Raw genomic sequence first — 25277 nt, 5'->3', positions numbered from 1 at the left:
TTATATATCAGTAGGGACTAACGGATTTCTGTTTCCTTCAATGAGTTATAATCTCTTGCTATCGTTATTAATTTTGATGCCTAAATTGGCCCTGATTTGTTTATTGCGGAGTCTTTTGTGCCTCCTGTGTCCTTTTTTTTCTCTCTCAACGTCCCCCTCCATTCATTAAGCATTTCCTTATTTTTGGCAGAAGTTGTACCAGGCTTAACTTGTGTTTCCTTACCCCTCCCCTGGAATCATCTAGTCACAGAGCCCAAATTTTTTGTTTCTGTTTTTGATTTTTTAAAGATTTATTTATTTGAGAGAGAACATGCGCAAGCAAGGGGGAGGGGCAGAGGGAGCGGGACAAGCAGACTCGACCCCAACATAGGGCTCAATCCCAGGACCCTAACCTAAGGCAAAATCAAGAGTCTGACACTCAACCAGCTGAGCTACCCAGGCACCCCTCATGGAGCCCAAGTTCCTAATAGTGAAGTATAGTATTTAGGAACCAAGATCTGGACACTTGATGTGCTCATTGCTCTTGGAATGGACAAAGATAGTATATACATTTATGCACACACACACACACAAACACACACACACCTTGTTATATCGACCGAGGTGTGTGTATCCCTCCAACTCTACTTCATTTTTTCTAGCCTTCCCCTTGCCATGATTTCTAAATACCTTCTCAGGCAGTAGAAAACTTGGCTCCCATTAGCCTTGATATACATTATTTGCTACAGTATAATCAGTGCCTCCATCATGGAGACTGTCCTCTGCCCCACCCTACCCCAGTACCACTCCACTTCCTTGGTCACCAGGCTTCCGCTCACTGTGAACCAGTAAGTTTTGAAGAAGGCCTGAGTTTCAGTATGCTGTCATAAACAAAAGCTTAAAGGACTTGTTTTCCCCTTTGGCTTCTTGGCTGTCAGCTGAGTCCAGGGTGTTGGAGATGGGACTTTTCTTGGTAAATTGGAGGTTACCAAATAATGGAACTGATGAACAGTATTTTCTGAGGCTCTTATTTGTATTATAGGTTGTCTTATCATCAGCGTATATTAGATATTGTTCCTCCTACCTTCTCAGCTCTATGTCCTGCAAACCCAACCTGCATTTACAAGTACGGAGATGAAAGTAGCAGTAAGTAATAGAATACAATTCATCCCGTTGTCTTTTAAAAGTACTGATACCAATATTCTCTGAAGTCAGTTATTTAAGGTGGATAAAGTGAACTTTCTCTTTTCTTGGGTTTATATTTTGTCTGTTTGAAAGGCGATCTATACTAGTCGCTATTATTTTATTTGCCCTGTCATCATTTTGAAGATTCATGGTTTACTTACTAGCTTGTAAGTTTTTTTCCTTAATATTTTTTATAATGTTATATCCATGAAATTATCTTAAATATGCTGCTAAGTATAGCGAGTTGAATGTAGAGCCAGAACTTACCAAAATGAGTATATCTGTCACGGTGGTAGAGATTATCTGAATTGATTAGCATGCGGTACCCGTTCAGATGTGGGACCATAGGTGCACATTGACTGTATTTTGACCAGCAGTATGCCTCTAGAAGTCAATTCTTAAATACGGTTTTCTTACTTTTTGGTTACCTCCTGTCTGAGATTACGCTGTGAGTCAGAGGGCCTATACTGTGATAGGCCATTTTGTGCCTTATGCTTAAGGAAGGTAAGGTTTGCATCGGTGATTGCTGGTAGAGAGTTGGGTGCGGAGGTTTTCCACGGTCGTCTTCGCAGATGGCACTGCATCTGGCTCCTCCGTGAGCCTCCCACTTCATGGTGCGTGGCAGTTCCTACATCTTGAAACTCACTCCCCTCCCTTGCCTTCTCCTGCGCCCCTGGTTCTCCACCTCCCCCTCACACTACACCTGTTTTCCTTAAAGTGAACTCCGTTGGTCCCAATGCTGAGTACATTTCCTTCGTCACTATGCCACTTAATCCTTGAGGCAGCTCTGAGAATTAGTGCGTTTATTATACCAGTTTTACAATGAAGAATCTCTTCAAAGAGGTGAAGCCAGAGTGAAATGGCTTCCGAGTGGTAGAGCCCCAACTCACATCCATCCCACTGTGCTTTCCTGCAAGAGCAAAATTGATGCAGCAGCACGTGCACGTGCAGAGTTCTGAGCTCTGCCTTTTACTGGCCCAGAGAACCATAAGGTCGTCTTTGATAGCAAGAGCTCAGACTTTCGTTGAATGTTGAGCTTTCTTTTTTCCCCATAGAAGCAGCTGAGCCTAATAGTTAAAGCCCTCCTAACAGTTGTCCCTACTGTGTCATTTGTCACTTCTTCCCAAGTGGACCCCTGCTCCAGCCAGGCCATTTCCTCTTTTATTTATTCTGGGCTCACAGTTCTCGGTTTTGCCTTTATTTGTGCCATTAACCTAAGTCTGGAAAGCCCTTTCTCTCTTTAGATCCTGTACTCTCTCTAGGGTCTGGCCCAAGCTCCTCTCCAGTGAATACTAACCTTTAGCAAGCCAGTTCTATGTTGCTCTGGCTACTTTTTTGGTGACTGTCTTGGTTCTCTAATACAATGTAGACCCTTTAGTGACGGGATTTTCTGTTTCTCCACTTATTTTCTCTCCCACTTCCAAAGAAAAGCTACACAGCACATGTGACCTATTATAACTGACTTTATTCAAAATGCTTAGCAACTCCTGTTCTATGTCAGAATTGTTATTTTACTTGTTACCCCTTTGTCTGCCTTATGTTAAGATTTGCAGTTGCCCTGGTGATGCCATACAGTATATATTAGTGCAAAATTTTATACAATTAAGGACTCAACAGATAACTAATAGGCTGTGACTCCATGTATTTAATACTATGAGCATCTGGCTTATACAGATGCAAGTGTATGGCCTCAGCAAAAGACAAAAGCAAAAAACCTATCAAACTGACAGTCTTCCCCTGTTCAGACTCAGACTTATTTTTCACTGTCTTAGGGAAAAGGAGGAAGAAGGGGCACTGGCCAAAATGAAAGAAATACTTCGAGTGTCAGCTGTTTGGCTTAATAAAAGCCTAGGGATTTGAGGACTGTCAAAGGACAGTCATGGAAGTTTCTTAGTTATTTAACTATTTACAAGAACAGTCTTAAAACTTGATCTACCCTCTTCCCCATTCTGTGCTTAGATTCTCTTCCTGGACACTCAGTTGCCCTCTGTTTAGCTGTTGCCTTTAAAAGTAAAGCAACCAATGATGAAATCTTCAGCATTCTGAAAGATGTGCCAAATCCTAACCAGGAGGATGACGACGGTAAGAGGATTGAGTACTTCTTCAGGGGAGCTATGCACAGGCCAGCTTACAGCATAGAGAGAAGGCAGAATGTGAGCTCCTCTGAAGTCTCAACAGAGGCTCCTAACCAAAGGCCTGCTCAGTGTCCGCGGTTCCTAGAACCCAGCTACTTTCTCCCTTATGTAATATGAGACCCTCACCTCCCTATGATAGCTGACGTTCAGTTTAGAAACTAAACACAACGTAAAATACGCTGTTACCATTTAGAAATTTTTAAACATTTCCCGTTTTCACTTTAGAGAGGTTCCAGAATGGGAGGACTTAGTGAATTATAAAGTTGGGTTTTTCACCAGTTTTTAAACAATTATAATAAGAATGTTTAACACATACTGAGTATGTACCGTGTAATTCCAACCCTAACCCTAGGTTTTTCTCTGGGCAAGAATGGCAAAATAGGCAAAATGATTTGTAAGTTTACCTGAATCAGTAAATGAACAAGTCAAAAAATGATGAGAGGGACTTGCCTTATCATGTATTAAAAGATATCATGAAAACTGCAGTAGCTAGAATAATGTGATACTGGCACCAGAAGAGACAAATCAGTAAAACAGGTAAAAAGTCTACTGGGACAACTAGGTGACATTTCGGGGAAAAAAATTTTGTTAAATCTGTGCATAAGGACACATGCATAGTAAATGACTTAATCAAAATAAAACATGAATGGCCCTTGGGTTACTTATTACTAGGATTTTGTTTGGATTTTTCTAAGAAATTCATATTATGATAGAAGATATATTTAGAAAGCAGATGTTGGAATGATGGTCATAAATTCAGACGTTGTCAGACATCTTAAGACTTAACTGTTAAGTGTTTACTGAATTTGTTATTAATATATTATTTTGCCACCATACAGAGAGATATAAAAAAGTTTATGTTGTATTTGTAAAAGAAATGGATCATATAAAAGAATTAGGGAAACAATCCCAAAAAACTAAGAATTAAGATTATGCTTAGTTTTATATTTTGAGTATTTGAAATCAGCAGTGGTCTTTTATTGCTTCATCAGTATGCAGAGACATGACTGACGCATCTGACTTAATGCCTGAATGTGAGCATGCCATCCATTTCGCACTCTAGGTGACGGACCAAGGACTTGCTATACTTAGATTTTCTAGCTTTCTTACTGTGGAATATTTTTCAGATGAAGGATTCAGCTTTAACCCTTTGAAAATCGAGGTCTTTGTACAGACTCTGCTACACTTGGCAGCCAAATCATTCAGCCACTCCTTTAGTGCTCTTGCAAAGTAAGTGTGACAAGAACACGTACTCTGTTTTGAGGGTTTGGAATGTTGCTTGGTGTATACCAGTGGTATAGTAATTTTTAGCTAAAATTGTTGAATATGAAGATCTTAATAGTATCATCATATACTTTAATACAGCAGTTCTGGTTTGTAGTACTACCATCCTGTTTGGCTCCTGTCAGTCCGTATGGACAGTTTGCTATATACATGGCAGGTACCTATTTTCAGGTAGACTTTTAGAGAAACTAGTGAGAAACCTGGGTCCATATAGGACAATCCTATGTATCATCAAGAAGCTCCCACCCTGTCTAAACATCTTCCTAGAGGAAGGTAAGCAGAAATAGAGCCAGCTACATTTTGGGGAGTGACCCAAAGGTTGTTACTGAAGACAGAGCTTTCTAACTCCTCAGACAATGCAGAAGCAGGGAGAGCATACAGATACTCCTCCAGCTGAGCAGAGAAACTGGGCTGCTTAGCCGTCTCAACTTCGAGTCTCTATTGCAGGGTTCCCACAGAAAGTGCAGGCAGGATACTTCACCTGTGTTTGGAGACGGTTCATTAGCCTCACCTAGTCTTAGATACACAGTTAACTATACTCCTAGGCTAACAGTGGTGTATCGAAAATTAGATTTGTGGCAAACTTCATACAAACCATAAATTCCTAATCATACTCTTTATTTCCTTAATGGTTAACATTCAGTTATTTTGTATTTATGTATTACACTGTAAATTGAGTAGCATCAAAAAAGTTTTGAAAAACTTAAAATCCTTAATGAATAAGTTTTTATGTGGTGTTTTTTACCCCCACTGTCAAAAGGTTTCATGAAGTCTTCAAAACCCTAGCTGAGAGTGATGAAGGAAAGTTACATGTTCTGAGAGTTATGTTTGAGGTCTGGAGGAACCATCCACAGGTAAAAATTCTAATTAGACATGTTGAGGCTCTGATTGTATAAAGATAAGGCAATTAATACCATTGTTTTAAAACATGAAATTTGAGTCTGTTTTTTTAAGGCTGTAGAAATCATGGTATTTGATTAATTCATTAAAGAGCAAGTATATGATTTGGTTTTGGACTATAATATCTCAACACATTTTTTAAATATGTAGTAAGAATGCTTGTTTAGAAGAGTGTACCACGGGGTGCCTGGGTGGCTCAGTGGGTTAAAGCCTCTGCCTTCAGCTCGGGTCATGATCTCAGGGTCCTGAGATCGAGCCCCGCATCGGGCTCTCCGCTCTGCGGGGAGCCTGATTCCTCCTCTCTCTCTGCCTGCCTCTCTGCCTGCCTCTCTGCCTAGTTGTGATTTCTCTCTGTCAAATAAATAAATAAATAAATAAATAAAAAAGAGTGTACCACTTGGGTAAGGAAATGGTTGTCAAGTCTACCCAATTTCTACAAACAAGCTCCGGATTTCTCAAAACTCAAGTTACTGTTTTCATACTGTAGGTTTTAAAGAGGCATTAAAATAAATTGAATATATTAACACTTTATAATAAAACATCCTTAGATTTTTTAATTTAAGGATTCAACTGAGTTTATATATTTTGGTATTCTCTAATATTTTCAAAAAATTTTAGGTGTTACCACTAAGTTTTTCTTTTTGCTCCATCTTTACTGGCATTATAGTTCTCTTGCTGTCTTATAGTAAGTATTGGAGCCAAGCAGAATGCAGAATAAAGTTTAAGACCCAATGATCAAATTGATCTGTTCCATAACTGCTGAAAATGAATTTCAGACTTTCTATTTTGGTTTTGTAGCATGGGTGGGATTCCATATATATGTGATTTACCCTAGTAGCTGTTTTCTCATTGTAGATGATTGCTGTACTAGTAGATAAGATGATCCGTACACAGATTGTTGACTGTGCTGCAGTGGCAAATTGGATCTTCTCTTCAGAACTGTCTCGAGACTTTACTAGGTAAGTGTGGATTATTTTACAAAGTTTGTATTCTTTAAGAATTGACTTATATTTGGTCTCGTACATGAGCTCCAAATTCTGGTTCAAACATCATTAATGTACTGATGGTCCGATCTGATAGGACTGGACTTGGCAAAGATTCCTGGACAGTGTAAATACACAGTCAGGCAATTTTGCCGTATCTCTTAAGGACACACATGTAAATCGAATCAGGACCCAGCCAGACAAGTAGAATTGCTGATAAAGGATCCAGACTTGGGAGGGAAGATCAGGTTGTATGTCAAGGTCTGAGCTAGACAGTGGGATATAGGGAAGAGTTCCAGCGCAACTGGGGAACTGAGTGTATTCCAGGAGCTATGCGAAACCAAAGTCAGGTGGAATAAGGACACATCACAGAGGGACTAAGGGGAAGTCTGATGGGCACCTGAGTGCCTGTGGGGAAGGTAGGGTGTCTCACCTCAGGTCACAAAAAATCTAGATTTAATGCAAAAGATTGATTCTAGACCCATTTGCCCTACAGGAAGAGACTTTTCATTAAGTTTGGTTCTTACTCATGAGGTGAGTTCATAGGCTTTCAAACTGATTGGGACTGGAACAGTAGGAGTTGTCTCAAAACAGGAAATAAAGGAATAGTGCTTATAAAGATCAAAAAAGCCTTTATCCTCTTCATTGTATTTGGTATTGCAGAGGACACTGGTCTAGGCTATGAACTTAATTGTTAGGGTGGAAGGGTTTATCTAAAGTTACCGTATCAGCCAGGTTGGCATTCATAAATGAAGATGACATTTCTCATATTTGCAAACTCTCAGAAAATTGATCGCCCAGGTTATTTGGTAGCCATTATCCTCACCCCACACTATAGAGGGGTTATAGTATCTATATTGTACAAAACAGGAAAGTGCTGCAGTGTTCAAGTAGTTTGTCCAAAGTCACAACTAAGTGCAGAGTCAGAATTCAAACACGGGCATTCTTGAATGGGTAACGGGCTCAAAAGCTCCAGCAGTTCTTGAACCCTAAGCTCAAGGATTCCTAACTCGGCAAAGCATTCCCTGACCACCCCTTCCAGAGCTGAAGTATTCTGCTCTTACGCCCTGTCCACTAATGCTCTGGACTGGGTTTGATGACTGGCTGACTTATTATCTTGCACTGAAACTGTCCTCATCCAAGTCAAAATGTTTAGAGGAAAGTCCTCTTCTGCGCTGTATCTTGGGGTTAGGAAGAACTAGTTCATAGACAGATATAGTTAAGAGATTGCTTCAAAAAATAAACCATTTATGCAATAAACATTTTAAAGCACCTACAAGGTGACCATGCTTGAGCAGTTTGTGGATACAGAACCATTTTCATTCTTGAAAGTCCGGCAGTTGATAGCTATTGTGAACCAGTAAGTTTCTTAAACGTTCCAGAGAATTGGCTGAATATATGCTATAGTTAAGTAGCTTAAAGCATGTAAAATGAGCCTCAGATTAGGTTTCCATTTTGAGACAACCAATACATAATGTTTAAATTTAGAAGAGAGAAAAAATACATTTTTGTTTTTAATGTATATATATACTTTTTCTGGTTTGCCATTTCACTTCATTGAGTACATACACATACCTTTTATGCATGTCTAGTAGGGGATGGAAATAAAAACAACAAGGACCCAGTACTGCCTTCAGAAAGCTTACCTGAGTCTAATGGGTAGAGACAGATGTTTGCACAATCTATAATACAAAAAAATTTTTAAGTATTGCTGGAGAAATAGGACCAATTCTGCCTACTAAATAAGACCTTCAGCATGAGTAGGTTATAAAAGCTGAGAGATCTTATTTTCTCTTAAGTGTACTTGAACATACAGTAACTAAACACTATGTTATTTTAAGATTATTCGTTTGGGAAATCTTGCATTCCACGATTCGTAAGATGAACAAACATGTTCTCAAAATCCAGAAAGAGCTGGAAGAGGCGAAAGAAAAACTCGCAAGGCAACACAAACGGGTAAGTCTTTATGTCGATTCGTAAATGGTCAAAGAAAATATGCCAGAAACTCTTAAAAATATTCAAAGTTCATTACCTTGATAGGAACTTCTTTTTTTCTGAGGCCAGATTACACAGACTGTTGTAGAAGTAGAGGGAGAGGATGGACCTGGGGGTGTGCTGCTCCCTGCGGCTACACTGTGATGAACCTGGAAGGAAACCACAAATCTTGCCTTTCTGTTGTTCTTTCTGGATCAGCTTGTTTGCCCTTCCCAGAGGGGAAGGCAGAGAAGGAAAGAGGACACTTGTATTTCTCTAATAAGAGTTTCTGGTGCAAGAGGGGACAGGGAGAAGACTGTGTACCTCTTCCCCTGTACTGTGGGGAGGGATGGGCCATCATTCCCCGGTTTAGAGAATCCTTCTCATATCCCTAAGTATGGTTCGCCATTTTGGGTGGAAGCAGTGAGCTGCATTCCACGATTTTACAGAATAGTATTACTCGTATTTTTCCTAACAGTATTTTCCAGTGTTGTCCCAGCATATTTACCAGAGTGGGTGGAAACAAATTTAATGACGTACATGAACATATAGCAGTTTCAAGTGCTAGTCTCCATGCATACATACATACATACATACATGTATGTATCACATATAAACACACATTGACAGACTTAAAATACTGCAAGGTAAATGGTGTCATCCCCATTTTATGCATGTCCAAATTGAGGCTCGGAGAACTTAAGTAACTTGCTTAAGCTTGCATGGTTAGTAAATGACATAGCTTAGGATCTGACCCAGGCCTGTCAAGTCTCAGGGCCTTTCCTTCATGTCACACTGTTCTCTAGATCAGTGATGTCCAACACAGTAACTGCTAACTACATGTAACTAAGTTAATTAAAATGAAATGCAATTTTAAATTCTTTAGTCACCCCAACGCCATTTCAAGTGCTCAATAGTTATGTATGGCTAGTGGCTACTATGATGGGCAGGACAGACTGATGTAACATTTCCGTCCCTACAGAAAGGTCTACCAAGTAGTAGTACTAAGAACCTAACCTTAGTGTGCTGTTAGGAAAAAACCAGCATCTACCCAGTTGTCTACAAAAAAATAAGGCAGACCCCATAACAGGTGCTGTTAGAGATAAAAGCAGAATTCCATAAAAACAGAGGGGGGCTTTGATAATTTTGCTAAAAAGGGAGAAGACCATCACAGATGGGGCCTTATCAACAGCATGTTATCTAGAAGGAAATAGGCTTTCCAGGGCTGGTGATGCCTGCCTTCTTTCTCAAAGGCCCAAAGGACCTTGGTACATAAGATCCCTGGAGTCAGGTTCTGGCTCAGCCACCTACTGGGAAAGTCACAAAAGACAGCACCTGTGAGTGTTCTAAGTTCTTCAGGGTGAGCTGGAAGGGAGTTATTAAAGCTTAACAGGGATGTCTTTGAGCCTGTCACTGCCAGTCTGCTTTGAGTTATTATATGTAGTCGGAGCCATTTCTGAATCATTGCAGGGATGAGCAGGTTCTCAAGCTGTATGCAGGCCTGGCGAGCTATCTCTCTGGGGTTCCTGTTGAAAGGATCATAGAGCAATGTATGGGACTGGAAAGCACAGTTGCTCTTTTCACTGGCCATCAATTTTATTGAATGAGCAGTGGCAGAGTTAAAAGAATATACTGTCTATCATTATTTGTAGGTTCTGTTTTTGCAAACTTAGTAAAATTTGTGCCCTCAAAATCTATACTCATAGTGCTTTCCCAGTCATTCAGACATGGGCAGAGCAGTGAAAAGTTCGTGTGGTCCAGTGGGCTTGTTCTCAGATAAGGTCAAACAAGGCAGTACTCTGCCTTCTTGTTTCAGGTCTCATGCTGTTTTAAGAAAGTATCCTTTTCAGGGTGTATTTAGTGCCACATCTGAGCTTTTTTTGGTGACTTCACTGTTGAAAATGGCCCTGAAGCATAGGGTTGAAATGCTGTCTAGCGTTTAAGTGCAAGAAGGCTGTGGTGTGTCTGATGGTAAAAGTACATGGGTCAGATGAGCTTCATTTGGCTGGCAGGGACAGTGCTGATCGCCAGAGTTCAGGGTTCAAAATCAACATCCTCATATCCAGAAAAAGGGAATTCACTGATCTGTCCCTGAGGCTCTTCCATCAAGTGTTCAGGTGACAGCTGTAGTGCTGTGCAGAGCAGCTCAGTTTGTGGATTCGTAAGACATTCTTGTGAGGCTGAAAGCCAGAGACTTACGGTCCCATTACTCAGGGTCTGGAAGACGTTCAGTCCTTCTCAGGCAGTGTTTGAGTATAAAGAACTATGTTTATAATTATTTTTAAAACATATTAAGAGATCTTCAAACAGAAACACACATAAGGTTACATATCGATCAGGTGACAGATACAAGCCACAAGGCTCCCAAGAACCTAACCCTGTCCTTCCCTAAGCAGTGGTTCAGGGTTCACAGCAAATGCATAAACATAACGATGGTGAATAACAAGAATCCACATTTTCCGTAGACCTTATTAATTAAAGCTGTTTTCATTTTGAATGGAAGAAAAACGTGACACACACTTCCTCCCTGAATGGGTTGTCTTATAACTCACTTCCGCTGGGAGTGCAGACATGCCCACCTGCTGTCATCCAAGACAGTTGCTCCGAAGCTTCCCTGGCCTGGAAACTGGGGGTATGTGTGTGCATTTAGGGGAGCGGAGTACTTTCACCTTAGAATACCAGCCTTCCAAGTGGCCTCGACCAGACACAAGAACAGCCTTGCCCTTCCTTGATGAGGTTTAGCATACTGGAATTCAAAATGGCATTTTCCTTTTGTTCCTGTGCCTCCTGCAGCGAAGTGATGATGATGACAGAAGCAGTGATAGGAAAGATGGGGCTCTGGAGGAGCAAATAGAAAGACTGCAAGAAAAAGTGGAATCTGCTCAGAGTGAACAGAAGAACCTCTTCCTTGTCATATTCCAGGTATCTTGGCTTGGGACAATGATAGGTTAAAAAAAAGTCTATACATTTCTTTAGATTTCATTTTTTTTAATCACATAAAAATCATTTATAAAACTTCAAAATACAAAAGTTTACAAAGGAAGTAAAAGTTCACTCCTTGAAGGTAACCCTGTGTACCCCCCAGTCTATGGTATTCACCTAGCGTTCTTCCAGGACCATTTCTCAGACTGTGCGAGGATGCTCTCTATCCAGTTATTCCCAATTGCTGATCATTTTATACCTACTATCCAGTTACTCCCAATTGTTGATCATTTTATACCTACATTTCTGATTAGGTCCTTAAAAACAGATGCTGAGAAAAGCATAGTAATCTAGATATTAAAGCTGTTCATGTACGGAAAAAAAAGGATACACTCATGTTAGCACTGTGTTTCTAGACTGACAGCATGTATTGACTTAGGAAAGTTGGTGATACATATCAGGAAGACCAAGTGGAACAGGAATGCCTTTGAGGTCTCTTGGTCAAAAATGTGATTGTTTTCTGAAGTAGAAAAATTCTTCCTGTAACACTGCTTTAACTTTGTACCCCCTTTCCAGCGTTTTATCATGATCTTGACCGAGCACTTAGTACGATGCGAGACTGATGGGACCAGCGTATTAACCCCGTGGTACAAGAACTGTATAGAGAGGCTCCAGCAGATCTTCTTACAGGTTTGTGGGAAACTCTGATTAGATAATAAACATCACTGTTCTCAGCCCCAAGAATTTTCCATTTTAAAAAACGGTCAGATTTGTCAGGGGGTTTTATAGTACCTGTAAGGCCCTTTTACTGTCCATTTGTTCCTGCAATGGCTCATCAGAATATTTAGGCTCGAATGGGTCCTCCAGCACTCCGATTTAGGAATTGCTGTTCTCTAGGCCTGTAGAAGTCTCTGTATGTGCGAGTCCTACAGGCACAGATAGAAGAAATTTTCATTTTCTGACCTCCCCCACCCCCCACATAGCCTCAACAAGTCGGATTTTCAGTGAGACAGATGAGCTGTTTATTTTTGACAGATAAAACGAAGTTTGGGTTTCTTGTTTTGTGGAATAGTTAGTAGAGAATTAGCCAGTGATCTCTTATGTTTTTCTAAAAGAAAATTTTAAATGTCTAACCAGTAAAAGGAAATTACTGCAAAGTATCTTTTCTCATGTTTCAGCAGCCATAGTTTTAATCCTCTTTCCTGGGTTGTTTTTAATCTTAGGCCAGTCCCTGTCTGGGCTCCCTTTTAAGAGTCCTACTGTCTTGTCCTCATCAGTAGGAACCCAGCTGCGCCTGGTCTGGAAAGCTGCTCTGAAGCATGAATTATGTTTACATTCAAATCCAGTTCTGGCTACTTTGTTTCTAAGTTATTGAACATCCTCCCTGCCTTTTTTTTTCCCCCTCTACATTTTAACATTGGGGCTTTTCAGGAGCCCATTCTTCCTATCAAGCATAACCACTTTTTTCTCCTACCCCTTCCCATTCATTCCACAACAGGGACAGGCTGCTCAAGTGGTCTTTTTCCTGACCTAAACCTCCCCTTTTCTGTGTCCACAGCATCACCAAATAATCCAGCAATACATGGTGACCCTGGAGAACCTACTCTTCACTGCCGAGTTAGACCCACATATCCTGGCTGTGTTCCAGCAGTTCTGTGCCCTACAGGCCTAAGGGTCCTTTTATTCCCTTGTCAAGATTTTTTAAAAATATCTCAAAATAATTTGTCTTATTTTTTGATGGTTTGAATGCTTGCTTTCTTGTAGCATCTACTTATTAAAGGGGGGGAGGGAGAAGGACGGTGAAGAATAGAGCATTGGTTACCTTCAATGGCCCCTACAAAGCAAAAATTCCCGACTATGTGACAATGACCATAGGATGTATTATATATGTGACAGATACAACTTTTCTGGTATTTTTTTTTCCTTAAGGCACAAAAGATAAGTGATTTGAGGTATGTGAACACTAGAGGTCCAGCTTACAAAGTAGTATATAGAACTGGTGGGTTTACTATCAAGTAGCATAGCTTCTCACAGCTCATGGATAACCTGATATGGCTGAAATAAAACTAAATGTTTTTTAAACTTTGGTATTTCATGATTTATCTCAGTCTACTTAAAAATCGCTTTCTTATTGAAGGTGTACTTACCTCATTTGGAATTCTTTCTCTAAAGTATTTTAAGTAATACTAATGAATGTTATTCAGAGTAGCACTACCCAAATTCTTCAGTTATTTTCTAAATTAAACCACAATCTCTGGGGGTGAAATGGAGCCAGCCATCATTCTAAAGCCTCCCTTGGTGCTGTCCAGTGTGTAGGCAGCTGTGGGAACCATGACCTTGGAGCCATCTGGTCATCTCCTCTAGTCTCAGATTTGTCCAAGGTCCACTAGGGAAGTACACGTTGAACTGGCAACAGAAGTAGCTAGACTAGCTAAAACTGTACTTGGAATTCTATGTAGGTTTGGACTTTGTTTCTAAAGAACTTGGTCCAAGTAATTACTAATTCTTGAGCCTGTTCCCTATAGGGTATTAAAGCTTAGCTCAGATAAGCACGCACATGAAATAATCACGTCTACGGGATTCCCTGACATTGCAGATCGCTAGCATTTTAAGACTTCACTAAACTTAAAAATTTATCAACAACCCCACAACTGGTAAGTAGTATTCCTGGGCATGTGTGCAACACAGGTATTGTTAACTTACTGCATCATAAATTTCAGAGGCATGCATTAGCATTTTTCGTATTATCCGGTTTCTTTGGTTTACCCCACATTTAGTAGCTATAGAATATAGTCTACTCAAGAGAGAAGAATTCCTAGAATTTTTAAATACCAACCATTTAAACAAATAATGCAAGTTACCAGCAGGAAAGGGACTAACACCCAGGTTCTTGTCTAAATATTCTTTTGGTTATGCTGTTCCTCCTTCCCACAAACAGTAATTAGTTAGACATGGCTCTTGTCCTCAAGAGGCCAAAACAATAACCATTTATGGCTCTGGTAACTTTGACCCTACACTGTCCTGTAGCCTTCCCTAGCCCAGCGTACCTGCAGTTCGGCTGGTATACCTGCTGGATCCCAAGTCTAGAGGAATTTTTCTCTTGGATCCTCTCTTCACGTGTAATGTTGCTTCTTACAAGAATTCACTGATGGGACCCTGCTCTTGTACAGTTTGGCAGCTAAGTTTATGGAAAAAACGAAGCTGAATTTCAAAAAAAGGCATAAGAGCAAAAACATTCAGCAGCTGCTTTCCCCACACAAGCAGCTCATACAGACAAAAGAATGGCAGCTCACTACCCTACCTCACAAAGAAATCAGTATTCTGTTAAATACTCTATCAGTGCCATTTAACATTTCCTTTGTCAAAGTCAACACATGCTTTGTTTTCCTTGATTCTCAATCTCCCTTCCAGGAATAATTCAGGCAGTGGTTCATATGAAAATAAGTTTGCTTGCTCCTCCTGGAAAGTATTTAACAGTTTGTTATATAATTTTACTAATCTGTCATTATACCTAAAAATGAGAAAGGAGGAAAAAACTTGCCAACCTGGGTAGAATACATTGTGCTGTCAGTATTCTCTGGATACCGGGATCCTCTTCCAGTGACGAAAACGTGCATGGAAGCATACGGGAAACCAGACAAATCGAGTACTGTACGTCCTGATGAGGTTACGTGCTCAAGTGCCACATGCCACAGACTGACCATCTTTAATCCTCACAACCGTTCTCTGCGAGATGATTGTGCACATCTGATCAAAATACTCCCACGAAGTAACCTACCCAACGCCCACAGCTTTAAAAGAGAATTTGAACCTAAGTTCCTGGATTCAACGGCTTTTTATTGCCCATGCGGTTAATACAGCTACCTAGACCCCCTCATTACTCTGTTAACATCAAGCTGGAAGCTTTTTTGTGGTACCAGGAACATCTTGCTGCCCATTCTGAACCAGTCAGTAATTAGCATGGCACACTTAAAAAAAATACACATATCAACACTGGCCTAATACAGTAAACATTTCTATGTTGAATTCTTAGAGAACGATTCGTAATTACAGTCTCAAAAGTCTATTTGAGTTGGACTAGTTTAGATTTGCCTTCCTTCAAGCATCATCTCCAGGAGAGCTGATCTAGAGAGGAAGATGATACATCTTTCTTTACATATAAACTTCCTATTTTTTCTATTTGTAGCAACAGGACTAAAAAAGCCATGTCAAAGAACAACTTGAAAATATCCAGTTTAATTTTAACAGGTTTTGTTTGTGTATATATACATATAGATATCTAGATATATATATACACATATCTTGCATAGATCCAAGCACAAATCCTCTTACTAGCTGTAACTACCTTGTGATCTTTTGACAAGACAGGCAAAAGTGACTGATCTTGTTCCAGATGTCTGAGGTGATGTCAGGTTGTAGTATCACTTCCTTTAGAAGTGTGAAATAAATTATCTTCCCTCCTAGGATTAAATGAAAATACGTGTAAGCCATTTTACATCACACCCGCCTGGTCCAGTAAGTGCTCTGTAAAATGTTACCATGTTAGGATACTTAGTACCTTTTCTGATCAAGAAGACAATGTGGCTGTTTTTCCATTTTAATCCAGATTTAAAAAGGGCTACCTCAACAAGGACGTTAGGGCTTATGGTAATAAACCACAAAGATACCGAAAACATGATCGGACTGCCATGACTCAATTCCTGCTGTCAGGCGTTGTCCAACAATAGCTCCCCACTCCCTCATGTGGAGACAGGGTCTAGAAGACCTGGCTAGCCTCTGGGGCGCAGGATCTATTACTGTCCCTGTTGTTTCCTAGAAGAATTCACTTCAGTTGCCCTTATCAAAAGTTCTTCCTCCTGTTCCAACCTAGGGTTTGGTTCGGTGTATTTCTCAACTTTAGCTCCAAGCTAACTTTTGAACCTATTCCACCCCTTGGCTCTAATCCCTGCTATAGAGAAAAGCAATCACAGACCGACCCAGTATTTGCCCACAACCAGACTGGAAACTGAAGCCATAACATATATATTTCTTCCAAAGCGTTATTTACATGACTGTCCCATTCATCTGTGAATAACTTATGTCACATCTTCTCATAGGTCAGCTCATGGCCACACATGGTACAAGTCTTCCGATACAGGTCCTCCTCTAGGTTTTCCTCTGGTCCATACTCATGCTGATGAGCAACTGTCTCCCTTTTCCACACGCTGCTTCTTATCGCTCGCCGTAATTCTAAGAAAATAAATAAAAGCCGTTTTTCAGTGATGCTATTCAGCTGAAACCCAAATCCATCAAGGTGTAATGTAAACCAGATATGGTTTACATTAATTTTATAACAAATCAAAATTGATTTTATAACCTTAGCCAGCTTGGTCTGTGAAATTACTGTTGGAGCCATGTGAAATGAGAGATAGAGAAATGGGGTAAGTGGGTTAGAGGGACAGTAAAACAAAAAATTCAGAAGAGTAAAAGGATTTCAAAAAATGGGATTTGTTCAAGTAGCTAAGAAAAATGATGCCACAGCAGGAAAGGGCGGGGGGTCAGTCAGCTGGATAATTCAGGACAAGACCCATTTCAAAGTCCCGTACATTAGAGGCCGCTTCTATAAGAGGCAGGCCAAGCTTTGCCCGCAAGAGAACTAGAAAGCCAAGAAGTCTGCTATTATGCTGGTGTTTCATCCTAGAGCAACTGCCTGAAGTCCATTCAGTTCCTTATAAAATGAGAGCAATATTTTAGGAGAGGGATTCCCAATTATTGCAAAGTACAACCTAAATATAAGAATCAAAGCCAATTAAGAACTGGAAAGAAGGACAGTTTTTCTTTTGTTTTTTTTTGTTTGTTTGTTTTTTGTGGGTTTTTTTACTTATTTTACAGGCAGGGAAATGGAACAAAAATAGCATGTGACCTCAAGTCATCTATTCCAGAGCTTAGAACTTTTCCATTGTATCATGTTAAAATGTCATTAAAAAAACAAAAAAACCCTGTTGGATGCTTTGAAAAGTAACTAAGCCAATCACATGTAGAAAGTTCACACTGCATTACCTGAAGGAACCAAATGCTTGGTGTTAAGTGGAAATTAACAAGCTAATAACTTCAATTTCTGGTTTAATGAACAGAAAGCAACACGAGTCATTTACATTTTTTTATTCTGACCAGTGATCCATCAAGCCCAGCTTGGACAGCACATTACCTAAGGAAGAGTACGTTACATAATCTCAACCGTAAAAACCACTGTACACCAAGCGATCACACATTTTCTTTAATTCTCTAGATTTATAAGTAGTATCAAAATACTTGAACCTTTGTATTTCGGCCCTTATTATATCTTAAGGATAAACAGATGGGAGTGCTATGTACCAGGCACTGTTCTAAGCACTTTATCTATAAACACATTTAATCCTTACAATCCTTTGAGAAAAGTACAACTACCATCCTAATTTTAACAGATGAGAAAACCAAGGCCCAAAGAAGTTACATTCGTTTTGCCTAATATCAAACCGCTAGCTGATGGTGAAGGCGTGGTCTAGCTCACGTTCCTGTTAACCACAAAAGCTATGCTGCCCTTCCCCACCTCTGCTGTGAGAAGGCCCGATCTCAGACCACTGTTTTCAGGCTTCAGCATACACACCTCCAGACAGTTTCCAAACTAGGGGGAAAATCGTCTTCATCCAAACAATCTGTATTCCTATATTCTGTCACATTCTGAAGGTGGCAGTTTTTTCTAGACATACCTAAAATGTCCTATCCCTTTTTTTTTTTTAACCTTAAGGTATTTCTAAATAAAAAATGAAATCACGTGCTGACTAGCACAGATGCCTCATGGTTTCAGTCAATGACAAGAAGAGGTCTCCTGTTTGAGTTCCAATAGCTCCCCTCCAAATCTGTTCCGATACAAGGTATCCCATCTGCTTTTCCTTTACTCCGCCGAGAAAACGCTCTCAAAATCTGACTGCAACCTGGTCACTGCTAAACACTAACTCTAACTTGAGCATTATGTGAACTCAGGAAGCGAAAGAAGAGAGCTATTTGCTTAACACTAGAATACTGACAACAAAATCTAGTTTACTATCCATAATTGGTCATAATTGTACATAAGGTTTTTACTGATTTGATGGCTTTTTCTTCCCATCCTTCAGCTAGTGTATCAAGAATAATGACAAGAAATAAAGCCGTATCTTTAGTATTTACTAGACACTCCTGGAAAAACTTGTGCTAGAAGATAAGGAAGTACTAAAATACTGGTATGTTGATGATTTTCTTGCCTTCTTTCCCTTCCTGAACAATCTAGTCCCAAAAGCCATTAAGTGGAGCAAGTAAAGCAGGCATCTGTGGTAGGGAAGGGGGTGACCAAGAAAAGCGAGGAGCTCCCTACGGTGAAGGCTGCTAGCAATAGTGAGGGGAAATTACGTACAGGGGCATCAATCAAATAACTACAGATAGTGCAAATCAGGTCTCTCACTGTCAGAGAAGGGGGTTACAAATAAGGGGGAAAAATGAGAATGAATTCTAAAATCCTAGATTAGAACTGGGTATATGAGTGTGAACTCAAGATGTTAATTTATAACATATATGGGGCAGACATAAAAATACAGATAATATACATGTTTTGTGCTAGAAAGCAGAAGTCCTTGACAAGACATGGCAAAAGGACAGAGGAGCTTGCTTAAAGATTCTTTTCGGCCCAAATCTCAATCTTAACACAAAAATGAGGACAGAAATGAATCAAAAAGCCATGGAGAAGAACAGGAATTCATGAATCCATACCAATAATAAAATGGCAGAAAGGCTGCTGCAGATCACTCTGGGGAAAGGATACAACCACTGTATCCTCTATACTATACTTATCTTTGCAATCTTCTGGAACTTTTTGAACTTATTTCCAAATAAAAACTTAAAAAGGAGTTAGCTTGAAGGGGCCAAATTTGAGACCATTTGAGTCTCAAAATAGCAGGAATGGACTGTAACACTGATTTGAGAATAAGAATCCATGAAAATGACTTAATACTGAAAGAAGCCAGATAATAATTATATGAATAACAGAAATAGGAAGTCACCATTTATATCCAGCCTAGTAAAAACAAGAGTCATGCCATGTGCTAAAACCCAGGAGTGAGACTTAAGGAAGGAGATGCTCACCCAGTACTAAAGAGCCCACCCCACAGATTTTCTCGTAATTATAATGGGGAAAGGGCACCTGGACAACGGACAAATCTAGCAGACACCGCCCCAACCACACTAGCAAACAGAAGATCCCCTTTCAGCTGACCACATGTGTCTCCCGACATGACACACATGGACACATCACCAGGAAAGGACTCCTACCAAAAATACCCACAATCTAACTGTGTGAAAATAAGCTGCTAATGAACCTAAAAAATGGGGGCCATTTAGGTTACAAATTGTTGGCAGTCTCCAAAAATGTCAATAGTCCAAAAAGAAAACCACTGAGGACCTAAAAGAGTAGATAGGCACCACCCTTGATTGGCCCTTAGATCCAACAACTAAAAAGCTGTGAAGGACATCAGAATGACTGAATGTCTGGGACATACTAGACAACAGCATTATATTAACTTTACTGAGTTTGACACTGCTTTTCAGTTACACAGAATGCCATTGTTTACAGGAAATAACACGTTGAAATATTCACTACAATGTCCTCAGGCAACGCTAATGGGTCAACATTGTGTGTGTGTGTGCGTGCGCACGCATAAACAAATGTGGCAAAATGCCAACAACATCTAGTGAAATCAAAATTTTTTAAATGAAGATTAAGTTTTTACATTACTTTATTTAAGCAACTTAAAACTTCCAGAAAGTAGAGGTAACCACCTACTGCTGAGTGGGAAGAGGGAGACAGAAAAGTCAGAACCTAGAAGGGTAGGAGAGCCTCACTAGGCCCCTGGGAGAGCTAAGGAGCCCGGGGAACAAGGAGGGGGCACCATGCCAGGCAGCACTGAAAGCCTAGCTGAACTGGAGAACAAAACAGGTACCAGGTTATAACCTCCTAGTCCTACAGGCCTAGAATTTCACAGCACAGAAAGCTGTGGACTACCTCTCTGGAAATGCATAAAAATATTCACCATAGTCTTGCTATGGATATCTTCAGATAGATGTTATTTTTACCTGAAGAAGTTTCCCTTTAAATCCTTGTTTCAATGAAAAATTTAGTTTATGCCACTCTGAAATGTGTATTTTATTTGCCTTTTTTTTTGAAAGGTTGTTTTATAGATATTTATCCTGTATCCAGCAACATTATTTAACTTTCTTCTAAGTTATAGTAGTTTTTCAGTTCTAGTTATAATCATATCACATTAAGTCAGTCTTTTTAAACAGATATAGCTTCTTCTCCTTTAGTTCTTCTATTTCACTGTATCCTACACTTTTGTAAAAAAGACGGCTTGTATTCAAAGAAGCCCAATACTATTTAGGAGGTAACTTACAGGAGAACTAGCTGAGGAGGACCAAACATTTTTATATACTTGATGGAAGAGCAGAAATTGTGACATAGGGTGCTCCTTGTTAACTAGAGGAAAAGTCACAAGGAAATATCCAAATAACATGAAGCTTTGATCTTATCTTGTCCTCCTCCAAACACTGAAGCAAAGGAACATGGAACTGTGTCCTTCAAACTCCGCTGAGAGAAGCCCAAAAATGGTCATAAATAGAACCACAGGCCCAGAATGTAAAATGTCCACACACTTAGCAGGAACTCTAAAGTGGGCTTTTCTTACCCACCCTTTTGGGAGGAAAAGTACATAGTAACAATGAAGAATTATTTTCCATTTTTTAGAAGGCTTGCCTCTATCAGTACTAAGTAAGAGGAAACGGAGTCTAACTTTAAAGAAAAGCCTCATCTCCACCTTATTTGTGGAGAGGTATGCAAGCCCAAAACATTCTATGTATTTGCACCAAATGAGAGTTCTCATCCAGATCAAAGGCAGCATGTAGTGCATTCTTTGAAATTCAGTTAAACGGAATAGCAGTGATGCCCTTGTTTCTACTTCTGCCTTCTTGGATCTAAGAGATCTGTAATAACTTGAATTTGCTGACAATTCTTGCCTTTTACTTTGCCTATATTTATAAATACCTTATACTATTTATACTTAAATTTTTTCTGTAGTAAAACCAGTACTTTCTTCAACTGCTAAGCAGATCAATTTTCAAAGCAGGTAAATGTAATCTCTTACCTTTCCATAAAGAAGTAAGCTTTGTGTCAGGTTCTTTGTGGATCAAAATCAGAAGACCCAGAGGAACCAGGTTCCAATTTCTTTTCAACTAAAAAACTTTTAGATTTGCTTTTATTTCTCTCTGTTCTGAGCAAACTGCACGGTAAGCTGCTTGTTCCTAATCTCTACAGTGTCTACTCCACTCTCAGCCCTTTGCGGCCTAGTCAGGAGAACTGGAACTTGTTCACCGACCTCTGAAGTAAACCAATAAGAAGCCATAATTAGGGAACACCTGGGTGGCTCAGTGGTTAAGCCTCTGCCTTCAGCTCAGGTCATGGTCTCAGGGTCCTGGGATCGAGCCCCACATCGGGCTCTCTGCTTGGCGGGGAGCCTGCTTCCTCCTCTCTCTCTGCCTGCCTCTCTGCCTACTTGTGATCTCTCTCTCTTTAAAAAAAAAAAAAAAAAAAAAAAAAGAAGCCATAATTAAACAGGGTACCCCACTGACCCCTGCACCAGAAAATACCATAAGACAACGGAACAATGCTTTTACAACTGAGAGCGTGCTCAGGTTTTCATATGCAAAGGAAACTGGAAAACACTTAGGTTTGGAGGAACTTGGAAAATACACCCACTCAGAAAAATTTCCTCAAAAAGACATGCTTCATCCCAACAAGAAAGGAACTGAATTTAAGAAACCAGTCTTAAGGGTCCACAAAAAAATTCAGGGAAAATTCAAACTCTTCCAGGAAGAGAAAAAAACATAGTTTTATCTGGTAATTAATAGCAGCAGTTTAATGTAGTGAGAAAAACAGCCAATTACATTTGAGTTTATATTTCTCTAATACCTATAAAAATTATATAAATCTTAAAAGAACTGTTATCTTAATTCTTATAGAAAAAAGTATAAAACAGATCCTATAATCTTCTACTGTTAGTCAAATTACAGGAACTTAGCCCCATTCAGATGACCTCTTGACCAAACTACAGAGATTGTATCTAAAGAAAAATTATAGATCACCCCCCTTTTTGAAGTATTTCATCACTTTGCAGGTGTCAGTTTCTAATGCCTTTATCCATATACTATATTCTGCACCAAAACACCATCAGGAAGTGGCTTCAGGGGCAGCAGAGAGGGAAGAGTGGAGGCGATTCAGGTAGCTAGAGTTACCGACAACCCCAGGCTGGTCTGTAATGAGTCTGCAACTCTGCAGTCCTCTCTCACGCCCAGTAAGAAGCTTCTTACTTTCCCCCTCAAGGCTCTCCTTGATGCCAGAAGAAGGAAGGGCTGAAGCAAAACCTCAGGTGAACATAGTCTAATGGAAGATTAAAGGACAGGACTAAACTGAAAAAAGTCTTTCCAAAGCCCCTCAGTTGGTCCTTGCCGGGGTTTCCAGTGACCCGGTACAGCAGTGGCTCACATGGGGAAGACTCTTCAATGAAATGCTTCTAGACGGCACAGTGTGCCACAGGAAATCTAACCAAGCCAGAGAAGTGCACTTGCTCCTGACCCAGGAGCTGGCCTCTTAAGTCGCTAGACTTTAGATAAAGACATATGTGAGGATGTTTATCATAAGGGTTTTGATAAATGTCGTATCAACGATGCTTCCATTTTTATAAGAAATATTTTTAAAGAGTCTGTGTGTAGAAAAGAACTAGAAAAACAGACATTAAAATGTCACTACTGTTTGTCTCTGGGCAGGAGACTACTACAAGTTCTTTGCAGTTTCCCAACCTCTCTGCACTGCACACAATCTTGTCATGGAAAGAGGGAAAAAAGATCCTCACAAAAAGAAACAAGGCAGGCTTACAATTTTTGTTGCTGTAATATTTAACGCATCTGAGCTACCTTCCAAAACCTCTTCTAAATCCTAAACACATAAGCAAATTTATTATGACTAAGACACTCATTTTAAATGATGTATATAAACCCAGTAAATACATAAGATATATGCCATCCAGACGCACCCCACACCACAGCGGGCCTCTACAACTCCCATGGAAGAACACAGACGCCTACTGAGCAAGATGCTATGGAGGGACTCGGCGGTCTAGCACGGAGTGCTCCTGCTGCTCCAACGCCAGCCCCCGCTGCCCGCTATCAGCACTGACCACACTCCCACAGGGGGTTAAGTTTACTTTCTCTTCTGATGGGCTCGACCTCCAGCACAGACACTAGCGCAGTGCCTGGTGACACTACCGGAGGCCCTGCTGAACGGATGGATAACTGGACAGACTTACGCACAGAGGCATACACGGATGGATGGACAGGTACAGAGAAAGATGGACAAAGGAATGGACAGACAGACGTATGGACAAAGGAATGAATATACCAATGCAGACTTTCGGTTACGAAAGCCCGCTTCAGGCCCACCTCACTAATAACTACCGATGGAACAAGTCACTCTACCTTTTATTCACATATAAAAGAAGAACGATTAGACCTGCTGATATGAGAAGGCTCCTTCGAGCTACTAAATTAGAGGACTAACACTTAGGCTTGACTTTTTCATCTTAAGCAATTAGAAAGGTTTGCTGGTGGATATCATTTTTATAACCCGGTTAATCATATTTAAGATTGAACAGATGCCGAATCCTCGACCAAGGATATATCCCTGCTCTACCATTGTTCCTATATAAACACACAATTCACTCTGAGAGGAGGATTTACACGCTTTTTAGAACCGCAATACTCTGAAGTTTGCACTGAGAGCCTCAAACTTTCAGTCTGAGGGCAAACTTTCAGTCTTGTCTTTGAATGAAAAAACATTCCAATCTACTGGTGACAGATCTTTAAACAAGAACTATTTAGTAAAGTCCTTTTGCAAGTCAGTAAAACACAGTCTTTCATGAGATCAATGTAGCCACTTCCTTTTCGTTTTCTTTTCTTTTTTTTTTTTTTTTAAGAACTTATTTTTTAAGTAATTTCTAATTTCTATACCCAGTGTGGGGCTCAGACTTACAACCCCAAGAGCAAGAGTCTCACGCTCTAACTGAACCAGCCAGGCACCCCTCCACTTACCTTTTACTTTCTTATCAAACTTCTTCTGTTTCATTTTCTCTCGGTTTTCCTGTCGAGCTTCCTTTGCTTCTTCTAATGCTTCCTGACTACCCCAAACTTCAAGAGACCTCTTCACAATCTACAACACAGAATTCAGATTTAAATAAGCCAGGATTCAGAGTTAAGTATTATAAAGTCATAATGATTAAATCCATGGACACCAAAACATGATCTCCCTCAAGGGCAATTTTATAAGTATTTGAAATTCTGAAGATTTTAAATTATGCTAAGAAACAACTCTAATAACATCTTTATCTAAGCCTACAGAACCTCGTAAATGTATGCTGAATTAGATGGTAAGTACAAGAGCTGGGCTCTGACTGTAATTGTTTCTCTGTTTTCACATGAATCCACAGAAGTATCAGTAGCCAGTGGGTCAGATGAGTTTTGTCACACTCAAAAAAATCTGCAGACCAGTTAGTCACAGCCTATGTGAATATGAGGTCATCTCCAGACACCTCTCCCCACAGAGAATCAGTCACTACTGCTCTTCTCCTCCTTGATCCAATACTAACTTCTGATCTTTAGAATGTCAACTTTTTTTCTTAGCTGGTACCTGAAGGACCTAAAGTCTTTATTCTAGCTTAAAAACCTTGCATTCTAGTTATCTTTACTCTTTATAATATTTATTTACATTTAGGAGACTAACAAACACACAAGAATTGTGCTCAGGACCTCTCTCACAATATGTTTA

The 25277-nt window shown here is 39.9% G+C and overlaps 2 protein-coding genes across 3 annotated transcripts in view; one reads left to right on the top strand and one right to left on the bottom strand.

The window, feature by feature from the left end:
* The window catches only part of NCBP1 (nuclear cap binding protein subunit 1), a 39257-nt gene extending 25813 nt beyond the window's left edge, over positions 1 to 13444 (top strand). Inside the window, exons 15-23 of the mRNA XM_046023318.1 lie at positions 1022 to 1125; positions 3124 to 3246; positions 4427 to 4529; positions 5344 to 5437; positions 6339 to 6442; positions 8308 to 8422; positions 11234 to 11362; positions 11939 to 12052; positions 12921 to 13444. Coding sequence (XP_045879274.1) covers positions 1022 to 1125; positions 3124 to 3246; positions 4427 to 4529; positions 5344 to 5437; positions 6339 to 6442; positions 8308 to 8422; positions 11234 to 11362; positions 11939 to 12052; positions 12921 to 13034 — 1000 coding nt within the window. The 3' untranslated portion in view covers positions 13035 to 13444. The remainder of the gene's footprint in view (positions 1 to 1021; positions 1126 to 3123; positions 3247 to 4426; positions 4530 to 5343; positions 5438 to 6338; positions 6443 to 8307; positions 8423 to 11233; positions 11363 to 11938; positions 12053 to 12920) is intronic.
* Positions 12071 to 25277, bottom strand: part of XPA (XPA, DNA damage recognition and repair factor) — a 29899-nt gene continuing 16692 nt past the window's right edge. Inside the window, exons 5-7 of one of the 2 annotated variants that reach the window (XR_006820850.1) lie at positions 24545 to 24662; positions 14908 to 16591; positions 12071 to 12288 (exon numbers count right to left, since the gene is read on the bottom strand). Coding sequence is in view for 1 of the 2 variants with exons in the window: in XM_046023325.1 (XP_045879281.1) it covers positions 16443 to 16591; positions 24545 to 24662 (267 nt within the window). In the remaining variant the exon portion in view is untranslated. Of the gene's footprint in view, positions 12289 to 13580; positions 16592 to 24544; positions 24663 to 25277 lie in introns of those variants that run through there. The other variant, XM_046023325.1, reaches the window with a different exon arrangement.

The sequence above is a fragment of the Meles meles genome, chromosome 11 (assembly GCF_922984935.1).
Source record: "Meles meles chromosome 11, mMelMel3.1 paternal haplotype, whole genome shotgun sequence".
NCBI classification, from domain to species: domain Eukaryota; kingdom Metazoa; phylum Chordata; class Mammalia; order Carnivora; family Mustelidae; genus Meles; species Meles meles.
The sequence above is the reverse complement of the archived record's forward strand: the minus strand, read 5'-3'. Positions and strand labels throughout refer to the sequence as shown.